The 17,894-nt window shown below is 39.3% G+C and overlaps 2 protein-coding genes across 2 annotated transcripts in view; one reads left to right on the plus strand and one right to left on the minus strand.

Annotated features, from left to right (window-relative positions):
* Positions 1-7,903: 7,903 nt before the first annotated feature.
* On the plus strand, positions 7,904-10,894 carry sf3b6 (splicing factor 3b, subunit 6). Its single transcript, XM_071524095.1, has 4 exons — positions 7,904-8,015; positions 8,808-8,926; positions 9,613-9,751; positions 10,180-10,894. Exons 1-4 carry the CDS (start codon positions 7,986-7,988, stop codon positions 10,267-10,269), a joined length of 378 nt encoding a protein of 125 aa, XP_071380196.1. The 5' UTR covers positions 7,904-7,985; the 3' UTR covers positions 10,270-10,894.
* A 3,578-nt stretch (positions 10,895-14,472) lies between these two features.
* Positions 14,473-17,894, minus strand: part of vsnl1a (visinin-like 1a) — a 32,702-nt gene continuing 29,280 nt past the window's right edge. Inside the window, exons 3-4 of the mRNA XM_071524087.1 lie at positions 16,552-16,767; positions 14,473-14,670 (exon numbers count right to left, since the gene is read on the minus strand). Of these exons, the coding sequence (XP_071380188.1) occupies positions 14,473-14,670; positions 16,552-16,767 (414 nt within the window). The remainder of the gene's footprint in view (positions 14,671-16,551; positions 16,768-17,894) is intronic.

Consider the following 17,894-nt stretch of genomic DNA (forward strand, 5'->3'; position numbering starts at 1 on the left):
CAGCATATTAGCATCATCAAACATGTACCTGTAACTTAATATAGCCTAGGGCTGAAACAATTCCTCAAGAAATTTGAGGAACTCAATTACTAAAAATCATCGATGCAAATTCTTTGCATTGAATCAACAGGGATCATTTCAAGCTGAAAAAAAAACAAGTGAAAATTAAATACAAAAACATTTCCTGAGTGGTAAGTAGCCTATAATGAAATGTGAAATGTATTTGTTAAAATAGTTGTTGAGCTGTAAATATGTACCATTGTAGCCACCCAAAAAAAAAGACGGATGCCACTGCTACTGGTGGGGGACCTCCACCTGAGGACCTCACACCCGCAGAGGAGCTGGCGCTGACTACTACTACTAGCCAATCAGAGGCAGAGTAGGGCGGGTCTTCGCGGAATGTGGGTGGGAAATGAAATAAGGCGTCTTTTTTATTTAACCTCATGTTCTTTTTAACTCTTTTTATGTTCAGCACTTGGAGTTGCATTTGATGTATGACTTGTGCTATATAAATAAAGTTTGATTGATTGATTGATTTTGGAGACAGTGAAAGTGGTAAGACATGATTTTCATGACTTATTTATATTAATACGGTCTTTGGAACTAAAGTAAACACGTACATTCATGCTTGGTCACATTGTGAGAAAAAGGTCTGAACTTATGTTTCCGAACATGGACAAAACAGTGATGCGAGTGCGAAAACACACCTGACGGAACTGTCTTTTGGGAGTCTGTTTCTGCCCGTCGGACATTCTTTGACACACAGCTAAATTAAACTTGACAGTTAGCCCGCTACGGAGCAGGCTAGTTCTGCGGTATAAGTTACCTTGGCTACTGAACAGGGAATCATATAAGCCACGGTAATGGAACGAAACTCTCACTTAAATTAGCGAGACTTATCAAAATAAGCCAGGCTTTTCCTTTATCCGCCTTGATGGAATACCCCCCAGAAGATAATCAATTTTTATTGTTGTTTTTTTCATGTATCTATCAGTTAACCAATAATAATTAACCATTGAATTAGTCTGTACTAGTTTTAGTGTAATAGAACTAGTACAGACTAGTTCTAGAACTAGACTGTAATAAAGTGGCACATTAAGAGCTTTATAGAAAATATAAGCAGACCTGAACTTGTGTTATGGAATTGGCAGTGAGGAACTGCATTTGGGTCATTCCATGTCAACTCAACCAGAGCTCCCCAGCTCAAACTTTTGATTTTGATCATTTTTTTCCTGGTGGAATATATACATAAATGATGAAGAAAGCCCAAATATTCAAGCTCACAGACCATTATTTAGCGAGTTTTCCCCAATTTTGTAGCAGGGTGATCAAAATGACAATTTTCGCCTATGATTTGGAGCAAGTTTAGGGGTCTAAAAGCGACACTGAGTAAGTTATCAGCTCCACTGTTTTTCTTTCACAGAAAGGCTTGTAGGTAGACTACAAGATTCTGGCAGTTTCAGCACTTGATTTTGTGATGTGTGCCTATGGCAGTAGCCAAAAAACAGAAAAAACGAGTGATATTTTTTAAAGTTTAAATATTAATCATTCCAAAAGTATCAAAGATACCTCAATATCCTTTTACTTCCTGGTTTAAAATAAAAAATATCTTGGTGTCTATGCATTTGCAAGACCCTGGGTGGTTTATTCTCTGAGATAATGGCCTGTGAATATGACTCCAGAATGAAATTGTCAAATCTGACATGTTCTCATGTTTTCAAAGGCCAAAAACCAACTGTGTGACACATGGTAGGAAGCTAGTATTTTGTGTCCATAAAGAGGTTCTGCAGTAAAAATGATATAAAATTTGGAAATGTACAGGATTTCCCATTAATGTATTAAACTGTGGCGCACCGCCACAGTTTCACGTCGCTGAGAAAGAAATGTTGCCATTATTATTATTAGTTTTATTACTGTTTTTGTGGTCTTTGCCTTCATAAAACTCAGTCTCCTCTCAAAAGGCTGTCCCTCCTCCCTGCTTTGGCAGGTGCTAAACACACCCCCATCCCAATATGTGTGAGATGAGACACAAACACACTATGTGATACTGCGGACATCTCTCATTGAGGAACGAAGCACAAGCCACGACCTGGAACGCATTTGTAGCAGGCCCATTCACACAGAGCGACAACTATAAAGATAACTATAAACTGTAATTATATGCTGTTGCTCAAGCGTTCACACTACGATATTGGCGCCAAATATTTAGAGAAAACAATTGAGCTTTATCAACGTGCTTTTATTTTACACACTCTCTAAAGTAAATAACGACAGAGCCGATAGATTTGGGTTATTGCCACAAAAGTCCCTCCATGAGTGAGTGTGTGTGTGATCTGTCTTTGCCACTTTCTGCCCCCGGTCGTGAATTTCATAAGAGGAACAAGTAAAACACCAGTGTTTGTTTTTAAGAATTTAAATGTTAATCACTCCAAATCTATCAACCTTCAATCTACTTTCTGGTTTAAAATAAAAATGTCTTGGTGTCTATGCATTTACAAGACCCTGGGTGGTTTATTCTCTGAGATAATGGCCTGTGAATATGACTCCAGAATGAAATTGTCAAATTTGACATGTTTTCAAAGTTCAAAAAACAACTGTGTGACACATGATAGGAAGCTAGACTTTTGTGTACATAAAGAAGAGGTTCTGAAGTAAAAAATAATATAAAAATTGGAAATGTATCTTTTTCCTTCATTAAAAAAAATTAGGGCAAATATATATAAAAAAAAAAAAACAGTTTTCCAGGGTCAAAAATACACTACATTGACAATGTGTGACAAACCAATACATTCATTGTTGTGCAAAGGGCCTGTAAATTGATTTAAGAACTACCGCCACAGACACACATCACGAAATCAAGTGCTGAAACTGAATCTTGTAGTCTACCTACAAGCCTCTCTGTAAAAGGAAAATAGTGGAGCTGCTACCTTTCTCAGTATCACTGTTAGACACCGAAACTTGCTCTACATCCTAGGCGAAAATTGTCATTTTGATCCCCCTGCTACAAAATTGGGGAAACACAGTAAATAATGATCAGTGAACATTCATGTATATCTTCCACCAGGAGAAAAATTATCAAAATCAAAAGCTTAAGCAGGGGAAATTCCTGAAATTTGGTTGATTTGACACGGAATGATCCATTTTACAGTTGAACACACTAGGTCCACATCCTGAGACTTGCTTAGTAAACAAATTTAATAATATTGGCAAACGTATACACAAAATTCACATCCAATTTGCACTTTTTGAAAACACCTACCTGAATTGATTTGCCTTCATACACCTCCAGCCAAACTCACCGGTCCTGGGAGGCAAGTCACTCTATGTAAGCAAAATGGACGAGATTTTGATTAGAATCAATCGGAATGACGGAAAATGGTGCGAAAATGGGGCCATTGACTAGAACAACCGGTATTATGCTTTAGGTGAAGTTGTGAGTCAGCGCAGGATAGCTGCTTCCCTACTACTCCCAGATAGCTAGCTAAGGAGTACCTTCGTTTTATTTTAGCTAGGCCAAGATACATAAAGGTTTTGTCTCATCTGTAACATAATGTGGGTTTTACTAATTACTAATAACATAGAGGTGGGTTTTTACAGCAAAATAATCCCAAAATACAGCGTTTACATCACGATTTGTGACAATATTAATGTGGGTTTTTGAACGCAATTAACGTTAACGTCAGGTGCTAGCTAAGTAACGTTAGCGTTTCCTCGACACTTCAGTCGGTTGGGTCAAACGATGAAAGCGTTGCGCCGGGTGGTAGCAACAGATGCCAAGCCAACTGTGGGCAAATTAGGCTGTTTGTCTTAACGTTAATTATTTACATAAAGTACACAGTAACTCACCCGTTTTATTCCCGCGGTCTTGTCCAGTCTTCTTGAATATGGTGGTGGATCTATGGTCGTCGGCTCGATGATGGCGGTTGAAACTCGATAGACACACTAGGCGAAATTAACCCAACAAATCCACACAGCCGGCGGCGCCAGGCCGCCGAAATTTTCCAGATTTAGTTAAATTCCAATCACCTATTGTTCAGTACTAGACGGATAAATCAAAATCAATCGTTTCATGTGCTTCCGAAAATATTTTTAGTGCAAATATCGGCAAAATCCACTGCAAACTGACGTGAACGGTTAGCAAAGTGTTTGACGTTAACTACCCAAAACGCACGCGTGCTGTGTTGAACCTGACGGGTTTTTTGGGGGGTTTTTTTCCGACCCGGAACTGGCCTTTCTTTTCCGACCTGTCAGGAATAAACAGTTTCACAGTTTGCTGAATGCACTGCTTATGATTAACACCAACAACTTTGATATTTCATTTTATTTTTCGAATATGGACTCTGATTATCAATTGTTAGTGGGTGACATGTTGGGGTTTTTTTCGTCCACAAAACAAAGGCAAAAGCAAAAAATATATATATAAAATGTCATCACATTATAATGTGATGTGTATGGATAAAAAAAATTATAGTTTCACAATTTGATGGTCACCCTGGACTTTTAATTGCTTTTACACATTACTATTTTATCGAATGGCCTGTTCAGTGATTCTGCTTGCCAGTGAAGTTGCTTGGCAGAAATGACACAACAGCTCAGTTCAGTAGTTTGAACATGTTGTAGCCTACTTAACGACATTTAAGTCCCAATCTCAGCTCAGTTTCACTCTATGAAATCAAAGATGTTTAACCAGGCTACTCCAGCAGTGGCTTCTACTTTTCCTACCCACCAACCTCCTCTGCAAACAGTGACAGTTACACTCTTTAGTGTGACTTGGAGGATTGTTTTTCCCATGGAAGATTTGGCAGAGTACCTAAATGGCTTGGTGGACTTGAAGGGGAATAACACTGCAATTTAGTACAGTTAAGCCTGTGATACTGGTCTGTAACGTCCAGTCTGTTTCAGTGAACGAGTCCTTTCACACTGCAGCTAATAGAGACTTCTGTCAAGATAAACTGAGGTATATCGACTGTCCTCTTTTGATTTTTAGAGGCCAACAAGCCCAAGAAGAAGGGTGGCCGATGCCTCCTCTGTAGGCTGGTGTGGTGTGTAAAAATAATAAATTCAGTGTAAAATAGTACAAATAGTAGCCCTACACTGTATTTACATTAAAAATAAACTCCATGTAAAACAAGTAAGCAATACAATGTTGCAGAGAGGACACAAGTTGAGGCAATATAAAATGTATAAATCAAAATATATGAGTTACACATTGCTGACATATAGAAATAGTCTTTCTAACTCTCTCTCTCTCTCTCTCTCTCTCTCTCTCTCTCACACACACACACACACACTCACAGAACATAGTTATGGCAGGATTGATATAGATGCATTATCTCCCAACATGAGAACATTTCTTTTTTCCCCAAAACTAGATTTTACACCAGATACTGTGTATTGGAAATATCTATCAAGAGTATAATGTAAGATGGTATCGTAAATATTCTTGTCCACTATGCATAGACACAAACAGTGTCTTTTTGGTGCAGATCCACACTTATGCATCAAAATGGTGATCACCTCATAAGTCCTATGATAAATCAGATACATAGAAAACAATAGCATGCATACAATGTGAGTGTGAACAGATCAGTGTTATTATCTATGAATATAAACTTGCAGGCAAACAGGCATGTGATAAGAGGACGAATGTCTACAAAGTTTTGTATAAACAGAGGAAAGTAGATACAGATCAGAAAATGTAGTTGAGTTGGTGGTTGGGTGAATAGGATATGCGTCAAAAGGGATCGTATCTGAATAGGAAGTCACTCTTTAAGCTCTGGGCATAAATGAATGCCCAGTGTGTTGCTCAAGTTGTATATGTTTTGGTTTGAAGAAGCGGTTTAGAAGGGGTTATGAGGAAAGTGTTGCCTCAGGAATTATGTCACCCATGCCTTCCTCTACATAGACACAGAAAAAAAACATCACTTTCTGCAGTCACTTACTGGGGTTTACAAGTTTGGAAAAATATCACTCGTTGTATGGTTAATCACCTGTTGAGTCAAAATTTATAGACAAGAGCATGAGCATGACTCTGTGGCATGAGCATAATACATAATACTAATACCACTAGAATAGCTTGTGCAGTTAAAGTTGATTTTGAATCCTACATGGCCCCTGTAATCACGGTTGAACAATACACAAGTTGCCTTTTTAAGGTTATTCCATCATTGCTGTGCATAACCATTTTACCAACTCTTTTGACAGAAGTTGTGCTATTGTTGGTCATCTATGTACTTGCGACCTGACACACGCTCACATTTGTTCTGCTTTTTAATGATTGTTCCCAGCCAAAAGAATGAACATCCCTTTTTTTATTTATTAGTTGATATGCGCACATTTAAAGCCAAACAGCAACATGTGATGTGATGCCTACCTATATGACGCAAAGGTCCTAATAAAGATATTAGTAAGAACTGCTCTCAGCTGTAGAAATAACAAGGGACACAGGGGGACAAGGGGTTAAAATACAGAGGAAATTGAAGAAAAAATAAGCCTAGGCTGTAGCAAGTATGATAAGAAGACAAGCACTGAAATATTTGACTCAAGTCACCAACATAAGTTACATTTTCCCTTCCTGCTTTTAAAAGTCTTAACAGTATCTCTACAGCAGCAACAACAACAACAACAACAACAACAGCAACTACTACTACTACTACTAAATTTTTCATATGCTTATTGGTTCACTATGACTGACTGGAATGAGTTCAAAAGTTATACAATTTTTGTAATTTTTTTTGTGAACATTAGGGAAGTGATCCCTCATATTCATCAGCAGCTACCTAATACAACCTCTGTCTTTACTGCTGATCTTGTGGCAGTTATAGGCACTAGGTGGGTGGGGGAAGTAAAACCAGAGGAGGTGGTGGTGTGGTCAGATTCAGCTGCAGCCTGTGTTGCTCTAAAGAAAGGGAAATCTAAAGCCAGGCCTGATAGTATAAATACTAACGGTGCTATATAGAATACATCAAGTAGGGTGCTGGGGTTTCTTTGTGTACCAGCTCATATCCAGACGGAGTGAATGTGCTAGTGGCATTATCATATGGAAGATCAGAGTGCCATAGCCTAGATAAGCATGGGATAATGCAAGCTTGGCAAGTTTGGGAAAGTGCGCTGGTTTTGGTTGGAAAATATCCAGATTGAATGTGTGAAGCAGAGAATTGTGTACACTAAAACATGCCTCTACCTGACCACGCTTGGAGTAACAGTGTAGGCTACACATTGAAAACAAATACTCTGCATGGATGACTGGGGAATAACAAAGGATGGTCTTGGACTTCTATTTCTCCGCAGCACTAGTGTGTATCTGCAGGTACAAGTTAGAGCAGTGATTCTCAACCTTTTTCATGTCAAGGACACACAGACCCCCAACTGATGAGATTTTGTCTCTCTGACCCAAATCTGAGATATTTTTTTATTGTTAGATATGATTTTGTCCAGAATTCCATAGTAGGTAGAGAGATAACAGTGAAACTATGACCAAAATAGTCATTCTTCTACATTCCCTAACTGTGTTAACCTCTTGTTAATGAAATAATGGTGGAGTTTATCAGTTCATCAATTTGCTGTGGACCCCCTCGAACCCCCTCAAGGACCCCTGGTGGTCCCTGGACCCCACGTTGAGAACCACTGAGTTAGAGAATGAGGTCGACAGTCAACCTGCAGGGGGCAGCAACACGCCGTCGTTGCGTCAAAACCAAGAAGAAGAAGATCTCTCTATCTCTCTTTTTTTTTTTTTTTTTAAACAACATTTTATTTACTATATTGTAAATAAGCACACATACACCACAAACACGTACAAATAAGTGACAGTGTTATTTCAGGATAAATAAACTGATCTCTATCTGTGTTCGCTCGAGAAGCGGAAGTTCGTCACCAGCTCGCGACCTGCGTTTACTGCGTAACTAGCTGCCATTTTGACGTGAAGCGCTGGAAAGCTTGTGTGTTTATTGTTCAGTGTCCTTATTTACACATAAAAATATCTCATCATGGCTATGCAAGCAGCGAAACGAGCTAATGTAAGTACATACAAGTCGACCGTTGTTCAGAAACGGTGATCAAACGGACAGATATGTTTCGCGATGGACATAATTTTGATGTCAGCTTGGTTAGGCTAGCTAGGAAGCTAACGTGCCACAACGTTAGCTAGATGGCTAACGAACTGAAAACATCACTCTGACGAAATTAAAACATGATACACACTTGCACTGTATTAAAGCGGTTAAAACCGACAAAATTATTCTGACAACGTAATTTAGAACCACATAGAGGCTGGAATCTGTTTTTTAGAAATGTGTTGAAAGTAACTGCAGTCCAATGAGGAGTTAACCTAGCAATATAATGTTGCCATTTTATTTGGAGGCAGTTCGTATAGGATCTCTACTTTTATTTAGGCCAGTTAACTTTACTGCAAATCTGTTACAGAAATGAATGTGGTTCTGTGTTTTGGATGGGAAGTTCCAGGGTTCAGACTACTACAAAACTCATTTTCCACTGCATCTGGTAACATAGATATAAACAAATGTGGAAATATTGTAGTTATAAGGTAATCCAGAGCTATAGAGTTCTGTCTATGCAAATATACATTCGCACTACATAACAAAAACATCCCAGGACTATTTAATCACGTAATTTGACATGAACATCAGTCTAATGAATTATACAGCTTCAGCATAGTGTAGGAGAGAGCATATATAGAAATTTGTTGCCTTCAGTTGGTTACCCAAGGTTTATATTTTATCGTCCTTGACTCCTCCAGTCTGGTTTAAATGTGTTTAACTCATCTGTTGTTTTTTTCCTGTCCGCTGCAGATACGATTACCTCCCGAGGTCAACAGAATCCTGTACATTAGGAACCTTCCTTACAAGATCACAGCTGAGGAAATGTATGATATCTTTGGGAAATATGGACCAATACGTCAAATCAGAACGTAAGTACTTGTTGATTGCAGGAGTGTTCACATAGACACAGACCCTGCTATTTATGAGGCTGCAAAGATTTTTCTATACCGTTGTGATGCTCGACTTGAGACTAAAATAATACACATTGATACTTTGAAGCACATTTCATCATGCAATAGAGGTTCATGCTTTAGCCTACACACCACCTTTCTATTTCTAGATTAATTAGTTAGTCGGGTAGGTTAATCAGCACTGAAATCAGTCACAGTTCCCATCCCTTAGGAGGAGAAGATAGTTTTGGATGGATTTGTATTGGATAGTTAGGAAACGCCACTGAAAAATAGTTATTAATGGTGCTCTTGAAATAATTAGTCACCAGAACTAGTCAGATAATATTCATGCTGTCTGGAGAAGGTTTTGCCATAATGATTTGTGAAAATTGTCAGAAAGGGAAGGCCAGTTCAGATTTCAAAACAGACTGTATTAGCTGTGATAGATGCTGCAAACCCACATGGATCCAAAAGCACCAATATCTGTGTCTCCCATACATACATTTATTTGTAGTATTCCACCTTAAAATAGATCTTCTAAACTGCTTCAACAACACTAAAAGCTCTTGTTGTGTTGTTGCATGCACACAGTCTGATCCTCTGCTAGGGACCTGTAGGAAACTGCAGTATTGGTCTTGTAATAATTTCCCTTTCCTTTTTCTCAGAGGGAACACACCAGAAACAAGAGGGACAGCCTATGTGGTGTATGAGGACATCTTTGATGCCAAGAACGCCTGTGACCACCTGTCGGGCTTCAATGTCTGCAACCGTTACCTGGTCGTCCTCTACTACAACGCCAACAGAGTATGTATGACTGTTACAGCATCTGTAGGCATGGTCAGGTCAAAGGGCAATCATCAGGTTCCCACGCCTTGTGGAAACGCTCTGCATTTAAATGCTAGTTTTTCAGTCACATGGAAAAATGAGTAAATAAATGCCACGAAAAATCAAGATTGTCCTCGAAAATTAGAAAATTACAGTTCTACAGTCACTAGAAATAAGTCTTTAGAAGCTATTTCTTAACACGTGTCCCCATGCAATCATTTCCCTTTGATTGGAGATCTTCAGGAAGATAATGTCCTTTTAAAATACAGAGTGCAGTATTTGTGCCCCACTAGTTGGCTGGTAATGCACTTAGATTTACATTTATATGCTGGAAGATATCTATCTGTAGATGGAAAAAATATTACCTGATCTAATTCTTTTTCTCTCTTTTACTTAATCTTCTGCAGGCTTTCCAGAAAATGGACACAAAGAAGAAAGAAGAACAGCTGAAGCTTCTAAAAGAGAAATACGGCATCAACACAGACCCTCCGAAGTAGCCGCCTGGAAAACACGTCTGTTCCCCTTTCACCTCTATGCCCAGAATGTGCGTTTTTCCATCTGTTCAAATTCAGATCTTGCCTGTTTTTATGCCAATGATGTTTACGAATTTGTCAGACAAATTTTCAGTTAGACCAGTTTTTGTTTTATTATTTCCATCAATCATCCAATATGTGTGACAATGTTGGATAGATTTGCTGTATGTGACTGCTGCAAGTCAAAATTCACCTACCAACTTTAGAATATGGCTTCAAAATGGTGGTTGCTTGCCTGTCAAAGTGGTTGATGGATCAGACAGACTTCTTCTTCTTCTTGTCTTTAACGGCGGTTGGCAACCAGCGTTCCAGACAGACTTGCCAACAGCAACTAAGTTTTACCAATATTTGGTTGGTGGCTGGTTGTAGTTTGCCACCATGGTTAACTTACTAAAATCTGGCAGAGTTCATTGTTTCACAGTCTTTTTGTTTGGCCTGTTTGAATTTGTCACTTCTCCCATACTCTACAATCTTAATTTAAAGCCAACCATGGTCTGCAATGAATGGTATGAAATCATCAGTTGATTAGTGCTCAGTTTGTAAAGTTTATCTTCTCTGTAAAATAAATGTTCCTTTTTATAAAAGCTTTTTCTGCTGTCCTTGTGTGAATGTACTGAAGTGGAAACACTGTCCTCTATGTGAACCCTTTTAGATCAATAGACAGTATGCATTTCCCCATTTGTGCAGGGCCGTGGGTCGCCATATTCTTATTTTGCCTGAAGCTTCAAATCGCATGTTATGTGTTATGATGCAGTCCCTGGAGTTTCATCTGTTGCAGTGCTGTGCGTGTTTTCATGGTAGTTCTTCTGTGAGAGCTTCAGCCTCTTCATGAACCCTATATATAATCAATGAGTCCAGGTTTGGTGCCGAAGGGCTGTTATGGGTAAACACAGCTGGCTGTGTCACACTCATTTCCCCTGCAGCAATTCTCTGTATATAGAAGACAAGATGGACTGAATTGTCACCAGGAGGTCACTGGTCATGTATTACAACTCCATCTGAAATACAACTGCTTAACATGGTTTTGTGCTATATGCCTAGGTGTGATGAACAACTTTTCACTAAAGTTGTGTATTCTATCTACAAACTTGCCTGTATTTGCCAGTATTTTTCCAACAGTGACATCTGGTGGTTGAACAGAGAACAGCATTCAATCAGTACAACTTTTTAGTAAACTAGTAAACTTTCAAGTATTGGACAAATTGACTATTTATTTGGGGCAGAGGAACAATGATTGAAACTAACATCTATTTTCCCCAGTTAAAAGATGCAACATGCTTCCATGAGTGAAAAAGGGCAGAAAATAAAGTTACTTTGCTTCTGTTAAATGTGGCTCTAAATATCAGATTTCAATATAACATTAAATCTCTGATGCTGCTACCCTGTTTTAGCCTGGTATCGACCTGCTATCTGATTCCACCTTTGCTGGAATCAGATAGCTGTTGTATTTCCCTGTTTAGACTGTAAGACAATGCAGGTGTAGAGCTGTGAGGTGTGAGCCATGGCTAGACCTGCTGTGTGGTTATGAATCACAGCTACATGAGCAGCCGTACTCTCTGTGTGGCTCAGTGCAGCGGCTTGCAAAGTGGTGTCCTGGGACCCCTAAGGTGTCCTTGGTGAGATTACTAAGAGTTCCCAGCAAAATAAGTAATATATAAGACAGTTTGGGAAGTCTGGACTAAATTACATCTAACCACAAGTCCTCTCAGATGGGAAAATGTCTGTTTATTGTGTCCTTGACATGAAAAATGTGGGGACCCCCTGACTCTCTAGGTACCCATTATCAGCAAATGAATGCCTGATGTGTATCAACGCTTTCTACCTAAAGTCCAGATGGAAAAGTACAGCAAGAGCTTGAGCAGATGATTCCAGTTTGTGGAGTGGAGTTACCAGACCAGACAACGGCCCATAGAGTTCCTTTTATTAGATTAAATCACAACACAGGGAGTAGTGCAGCCATGTCATCGGGGACACAATACATGCTACAAAAGAATCCTTGTACACGGTTGCCAATGCTTACATTTGGTATCTTGATCGTAATAGCAATAGTAATAACAGAGTTGTAATTAGAAACATTTTCTGGCCAAAGATGTTCATGTAAAGAAGTTCAGATTACAAACTGACTGGGAGAAGCCTCGCTGTTGACAGATGGACTGGTATGCTATTGGCTTTATTGCAGTGCGGTATATTATGAATATGACGACTCATATAGCCTCCCAAGTATGCAAACGGCTCATAAAACAATGGGCACAGTAGTTTATCAACCTGCAGGAGTGTTTCTACAGGTGGAAAAGGGTCTGTGGCACTACTAATTATCTTATTATTAACTATTTCCAGACACAACTGGGCTTACAGGCTATTTCCAAATCATTTCAGGAGGGTACCACACTTGAAAGGAAACACTGAACTTCTCTACATTTTAGTATGCATCAGTACGTGTACAATATGTGAGAGAAGGGAGTAAAAAAGTACAAAAAGATTGACTGATCGGTAAGAGGAGCGAGAGAGAAATACTTGAAGTGTTGGGAGGGCGAATTGTCCAACCTACTAAACACATGGCTTTAAGGGCTGTCGTCTAGTTACAGTGTGTGATGAAATGCCATTCACTGCTTCTCTCACTATACGTTGCTCTTAGCACTCATTTACTTCCATTGAAAAAGACAAACAGGAGTGAGTTAGTGTTTGATGTCTACCACAAAATGTTGCACTGGCCTTATTCCTGCTCTTCTTTTTTACACTCAAAGAGTGTAAAAAAAAAAAAAAATCCCCTCTGAATTCAGCTTATTGATATGCAACCTGTATGCTCGCTGGAAAACATGCGTGTGACGGTGACATAGGTTAAAACTAACTTTGATAACATTTTCTTAAAATCTCTCCACTGTAGATTACTTTTTTTCTTGTCTTTCTAAGCTAATTTAAGCCATTCACTACCTCTGGTTGGGAGGCATCCATTCATTTCTCCAAGGAATCCTGATTTAATCGTTTGATCTCACTTGCTTCCAATCAAATTTAATCTGTTTAAAAAAAATTGTTAATTAATTTAGTTCTCCTTATCTGATTGTGGTTCAGAATGATGGATTCATCAGATCCTCCACATTCAATATCTACTCATTCAATAACAGATTGATGAGTTAGTGTATTTATATGCACGGGGGCAGGGAATTAGTTCTTAGCAACATATACTACAGCTAATCTACAAGGAAACATGCTCCCACAGTTATAGCAGTCAAAATAAAATGTCTTGACAGATCACAAAAATTACATCCCATACGACAATACTTGTAGAAGGACCTACTGCAATGTGATTTTTTTCCCTATTCAGTAAAAATCCTTTCTCGCGGTTTTTTAAAGTGGCACCGCATCTCTTTGATAAGGCTTTCCGTCTTCGATTAATCTTACGGGATGCAAAATGAGGAGATTTTAAGGCAGAACCTAAAGGCATGCAAATTAACTACATTTACAGTTTTACCGACAGTACAGGCATGTTTTGTAAGGAAAAGTTGGACAAACGCTAATCCATCTCTCCGTCTGTCCAGAGCTAATTTTTTAGAAGAATGGATTGAGTGTTTTATTGGAGGCAGATACATTATCATAGGAATTTGGTTCAGTTGACATTACTCAATATTATGAAACACGTATAGCTAGCATCAGTAAACTTGGAACAATAAATAGAGTAGCGGCAAATTCAACGTAGCACATCACTGATGCGCAAGCTCCAGTAGAATGAAACTGTATGGAAAATACTTTGCACACTTCACATTTTGGCAGTTGATCTTTAAATAATTTAAATATATATATTCATATTTATATATCTATATATATATATTTGTGCGAGGTGTAAATATGTAGTGAGATGTGTGTGTCTGTGTGTGTGTGTGTGTGCACATACTGTGAGTATGTGTGTGTGTATGTGTGTGTGTGTGTCTGTAGTGTGAGTGTGCACCCGCACTCTTGCACTCGCACACTGTTTATATGTTATGTGTAGATCTTTTTATAGCAAATAACATTCTCATGCACACGAGTGTTGCAAACACAAGAAGCGGATCCATTGAAAGGTAGTCCAAGCATTTTTTTTTTCAGTGGAAATTAGCTGCAAACTGAATGGAACATGAAATTCTTTCTGTGCAGTCCGTGGCGGCTGGCGGAGCGCTCGTTTCGCCCTCCCGCCTATTTCTGGAGGTCGCACTGCAGGAGTAATACGATGGAGGGGTCGCTCTTGGCCGCCTCTTTGAACTCCTCCAGCGAGATCTGGTCGTCGTTGTTCTTATCCATCTTGGAGAAGATCTTGTCCACCCTCTGCTCGGGCGTCAGGCCGTCCTCGTTCATCTTCATCATGATCACTGTGCCCACCATCTTGTAGATCGCCTGCAGGGAGGAAGGAGGAGGAGGAGGCAGGGTTGAGCTTTGATCAGCGAGCAGAAAAAGAGATGAGAGAGAGGCAGAGAGGGGACGCACACACTAACAAACACCAGAAAAACACCCCGAGACAGACATCTAATACCGGCTATGGGGCAATTTGTGTGTGTGTGTGTGTGTGTGTGTGTGTCTCACTAGTTTAAGCAACATAAATGCCACAAATTCTTCTTGAGTAAATTCTGCTGTAAGAAATGGAAACAAGAAAACTCCAGAAAAACAAACATCTAAAAAGGACGACGACAGAATTTGAGTGTGTGTGTGTGTGTGTTTGTGTTTGTGTGTCACTCCCTCATTCAACATAAATTCCCCAATCTGTACTTGAGTAAAATCTAATTAATCTAATTAACGTCTGCTGTGAGAAACTCAAGCAAGAAAACTCCAGCAAAACAGACATAAAAGGACTACGACAGAATTTGAGAGTGTATGTGTGTGTGCGTGTGTGTGTGTGTGCGTATCACTCCCTCATTCAACATAAATTCCCCAAATTGCACTTGAGTAAAATCTAATGAATGTCTGCTGTAAGAAACTCAAGCAAAATACCAGAAAAGCAAACATCTAAAAAGGACGACAACAGAATTTGTGTGTGTGTGTGTGTGTGTGTGTGTGTGTGTGTGCGTGTGCGTATCACTCCCTCAATCAACATAAATTTCCCAAACTGGACTCGAGTAAAATCTAATAAATCGAACAAATGTTTGCTGGAAGAAACTCAAGCAAGAAAACTCGATGTGTGTGAAAACTGTGTGTGTGTGTGTGTGTGTTTGTGTGTGTGTGTGTGTGTGTGTGTGTGTGTGTGTGTTTGTGTGTGTGTGTGTGTGTGTGTGTGTGTGTGTGTGTGGGTTTGTCTCACTTCCTCATGCAATTTAAACTCCTCAAAATTCTAGATGAGTCTGCTGTAAGTACACAGTTTTGCTTCTCATTGCAGATGTTTGTTTTTGTATGATTCGTGTTTATGAATAATCAGAGTCATGTCGTCCCATGCAGGCTCAGCACTCTGCCCTCTGGTCCGTGACCTTTAACTAGAGTCAAAAATTCTAATCGGCTGTACCCTGGTGACTCAGCAGGTTAAGCAGCACGCAGTGTGCTTGTGACGGCTCGTGACCCGCATCATGACATCCCGCTGTATGCTGTCTAATAAGGCAGAGGAGCCTTCAAAATAACATGAAATATCACAAACTAAAATAATATGGTCAAGGAACGCACTGATACCTCAAACGTTAAATATAGAGCAAACTGACTTTCACTGAAAAACATGAACTTGACCATAAGTTGACTGAGAAATAAATATTGATATAATCCATTTATCTGTTAGAGAGATTTAACATCTTGTATGTGTTAGGGTTAGAAGACAGAATAAAAGACAGAAAATCAACACTGTTTTCTGTTATGTTTTGTAATCTATTTTAAACATTATTGATATTCTCTGATACCGATACTAACTTGTTTTAGAATAAACTTGATATCTAGAACTTGTGCTGCTATTATTGGTACACTTTTAACCCCTTACACCCTGAGTTTCCCCTTAACTTTGCCCTTAAGTAGCTTCAAAGTTATAAAAAAATATTCAAAACCCAAGACACCATTTTTTTTTATAGCTGCACCATTACGTCAAGTGGAAAAATCTAGATGTCTTGTGCATCATTTTATACACATTTCCCTGTAATTCAGTATGTCATGTTTGGTATCTTTGGAAACCTTAAGATCTTGACTAGAATTTAAAGTAAAGTTCTGTAGGCTTGAACAAAGCTTGGCTGCGAAACACATGCTTGTAATGACGATCTTAGGTTAGAAGTGTCTAAATCTAGATGAACCACTGCTCTTCCGCTCCGATACCTCGATGATCTCCAGCATCTCCACCCGTGTGATCTTGCCGTCTCCGTCCAGGTCGTACATGTTGAAGGCCCAGTTGAGTTTCTGCTCGAAGCTGCCTCGTGACGTGATGGAGAGCGCGCAGATGAACTCTCTGAAGTCGATGGTGCCGTCGCCGTTCTTGTCGAAGGTCCTGAAGGCGTGCTGGGCGAACTTGGACGCGTCGCCGTAGGGGAAGAACTGGAAGGAAGGAAGGAGGAAGAGGAAGATCAGTATGTTTTTTTATGATTAATGTTGCCTCTTTTTTTCTAAATAGTCACAAAACTCCAAACATTATCATAACCATTGGGATCTATTTTGTTAAAGGGGAATGCCACCCATTTTAAGAATTCATATTTCAAAATCAGAGAGGGAACTCTTGAATTTGTGATGCCACTGGGATGTAAAATCACGTGCCAACAGGTATGAACCAGAATTTAATCCTCATTTGGGTGCAAGAACTCACATAAAAATCTTATGGGTCAAGTCAGCGCCCTATTCACTCTTTATGAAACAGAGCCAGATTTTACATCACAAATTCAAGGGTTACTTCTCCAGTTTACAGCTTTTGGAAAGAGTGATGCGTATTTATTCCCCTTTAACAGATCTTTCACTTTCTTGATGTGTTCACTGCTGTAACGTTTTTTTAAGTTCACTGCCAACTGTTTGCTGCTCTGCTGCAAACATTTTTTTTAATCCCACAACTAACCCAGTATAAACCTGTGGGCTCTGCTGCCTCTGTGTGGTTACTTGAAACTGATCAGTCCCTGCTCTTGGAAGTGGCTGCCGTTAAATTAAGCTGAGCAGGGAACAACATACAGCAGGGACTTGGTGCCAAAATAAACTACATTCGTCTTTTTTCCTCCAAAAAATCATTATTATCTGTTCTGATTGAACTCTGGCTTAAGTTTCATAAGTAGAACCGGAGCAAATGAGTTGGTTCAGTGTGAGATTTCGATAGACCATGTGGCAGTTTTGCAGTGAAGCAGCAGTTTAATGAGAATAGAGGGGGTTTATTCAGGGGCATAATGATGTAGGATGATTTGCATTTTAAATCAATAGACATTCATTACCAGTACTAAGTGAACTTTGATTTTCTGCTCTCACACAATGCTTTTAAGCTCTCCCTGTGCAAATGTGATTGTTGCTCTGTGTGTGTGTGTGTGTATGTGTGTGTGTGTGTGGGTGCGTGACACACTATATATGTTGTCAGGAGAGCTCTTAGCATTGTTTTTTTCAACTTCAGGATAGTATTTTATCGCACTGAAGCTGCTATTAGATGACAGAGAGATGGATTTACACCCACTGGAAAAAATTACACCTATTAG

The sequence above is a fragment of the Centroberyx affinis genome, unplaced genomic scaffold, assembly GCF_046629955.1.
Source record: "Centroberyx affinis isolate AG114_WGS23_722 - 3 ecotype Tasmania unplaced genomic scaffold, CSIRO-AGI_Caff_v1 ptg001146l_1, whole genome shotgun sequence".
Classification (NCBI taxonomy): domain Eukaryota; kingdom Metazoa; phylum Chordata; class Actinopteri; order Beryciformes; family Berycidae; genus Centroberyx; species Centroberyx affinis.

What these genes read in the sequence shown, in the direction of transcription:
- sf3b6 (XM_071524095.1), top strand. Translation starts at nt 7,986, where the DNA reads ATGGCTATGCAAGCAGCGAAACGAGCTAAT. An exon ending in AAGCAGCGAAACGAGCTAAT is followed by an intron (nt 8,016 to 8,807) that starts GTAAGTACATAC and finishes TGTCCGCTGCAG; the next exon opens with ATACGATTACCTCCCGAGGT. An exon ending in TCTACTACAACGCCAACAGA is followed by an intron (nt 9,752 to 10,179) that starts GTATGTATGACT and finishes AATCTTCTGCAG; the next exon opens with GCTTTCCAGAAAATGGACAC.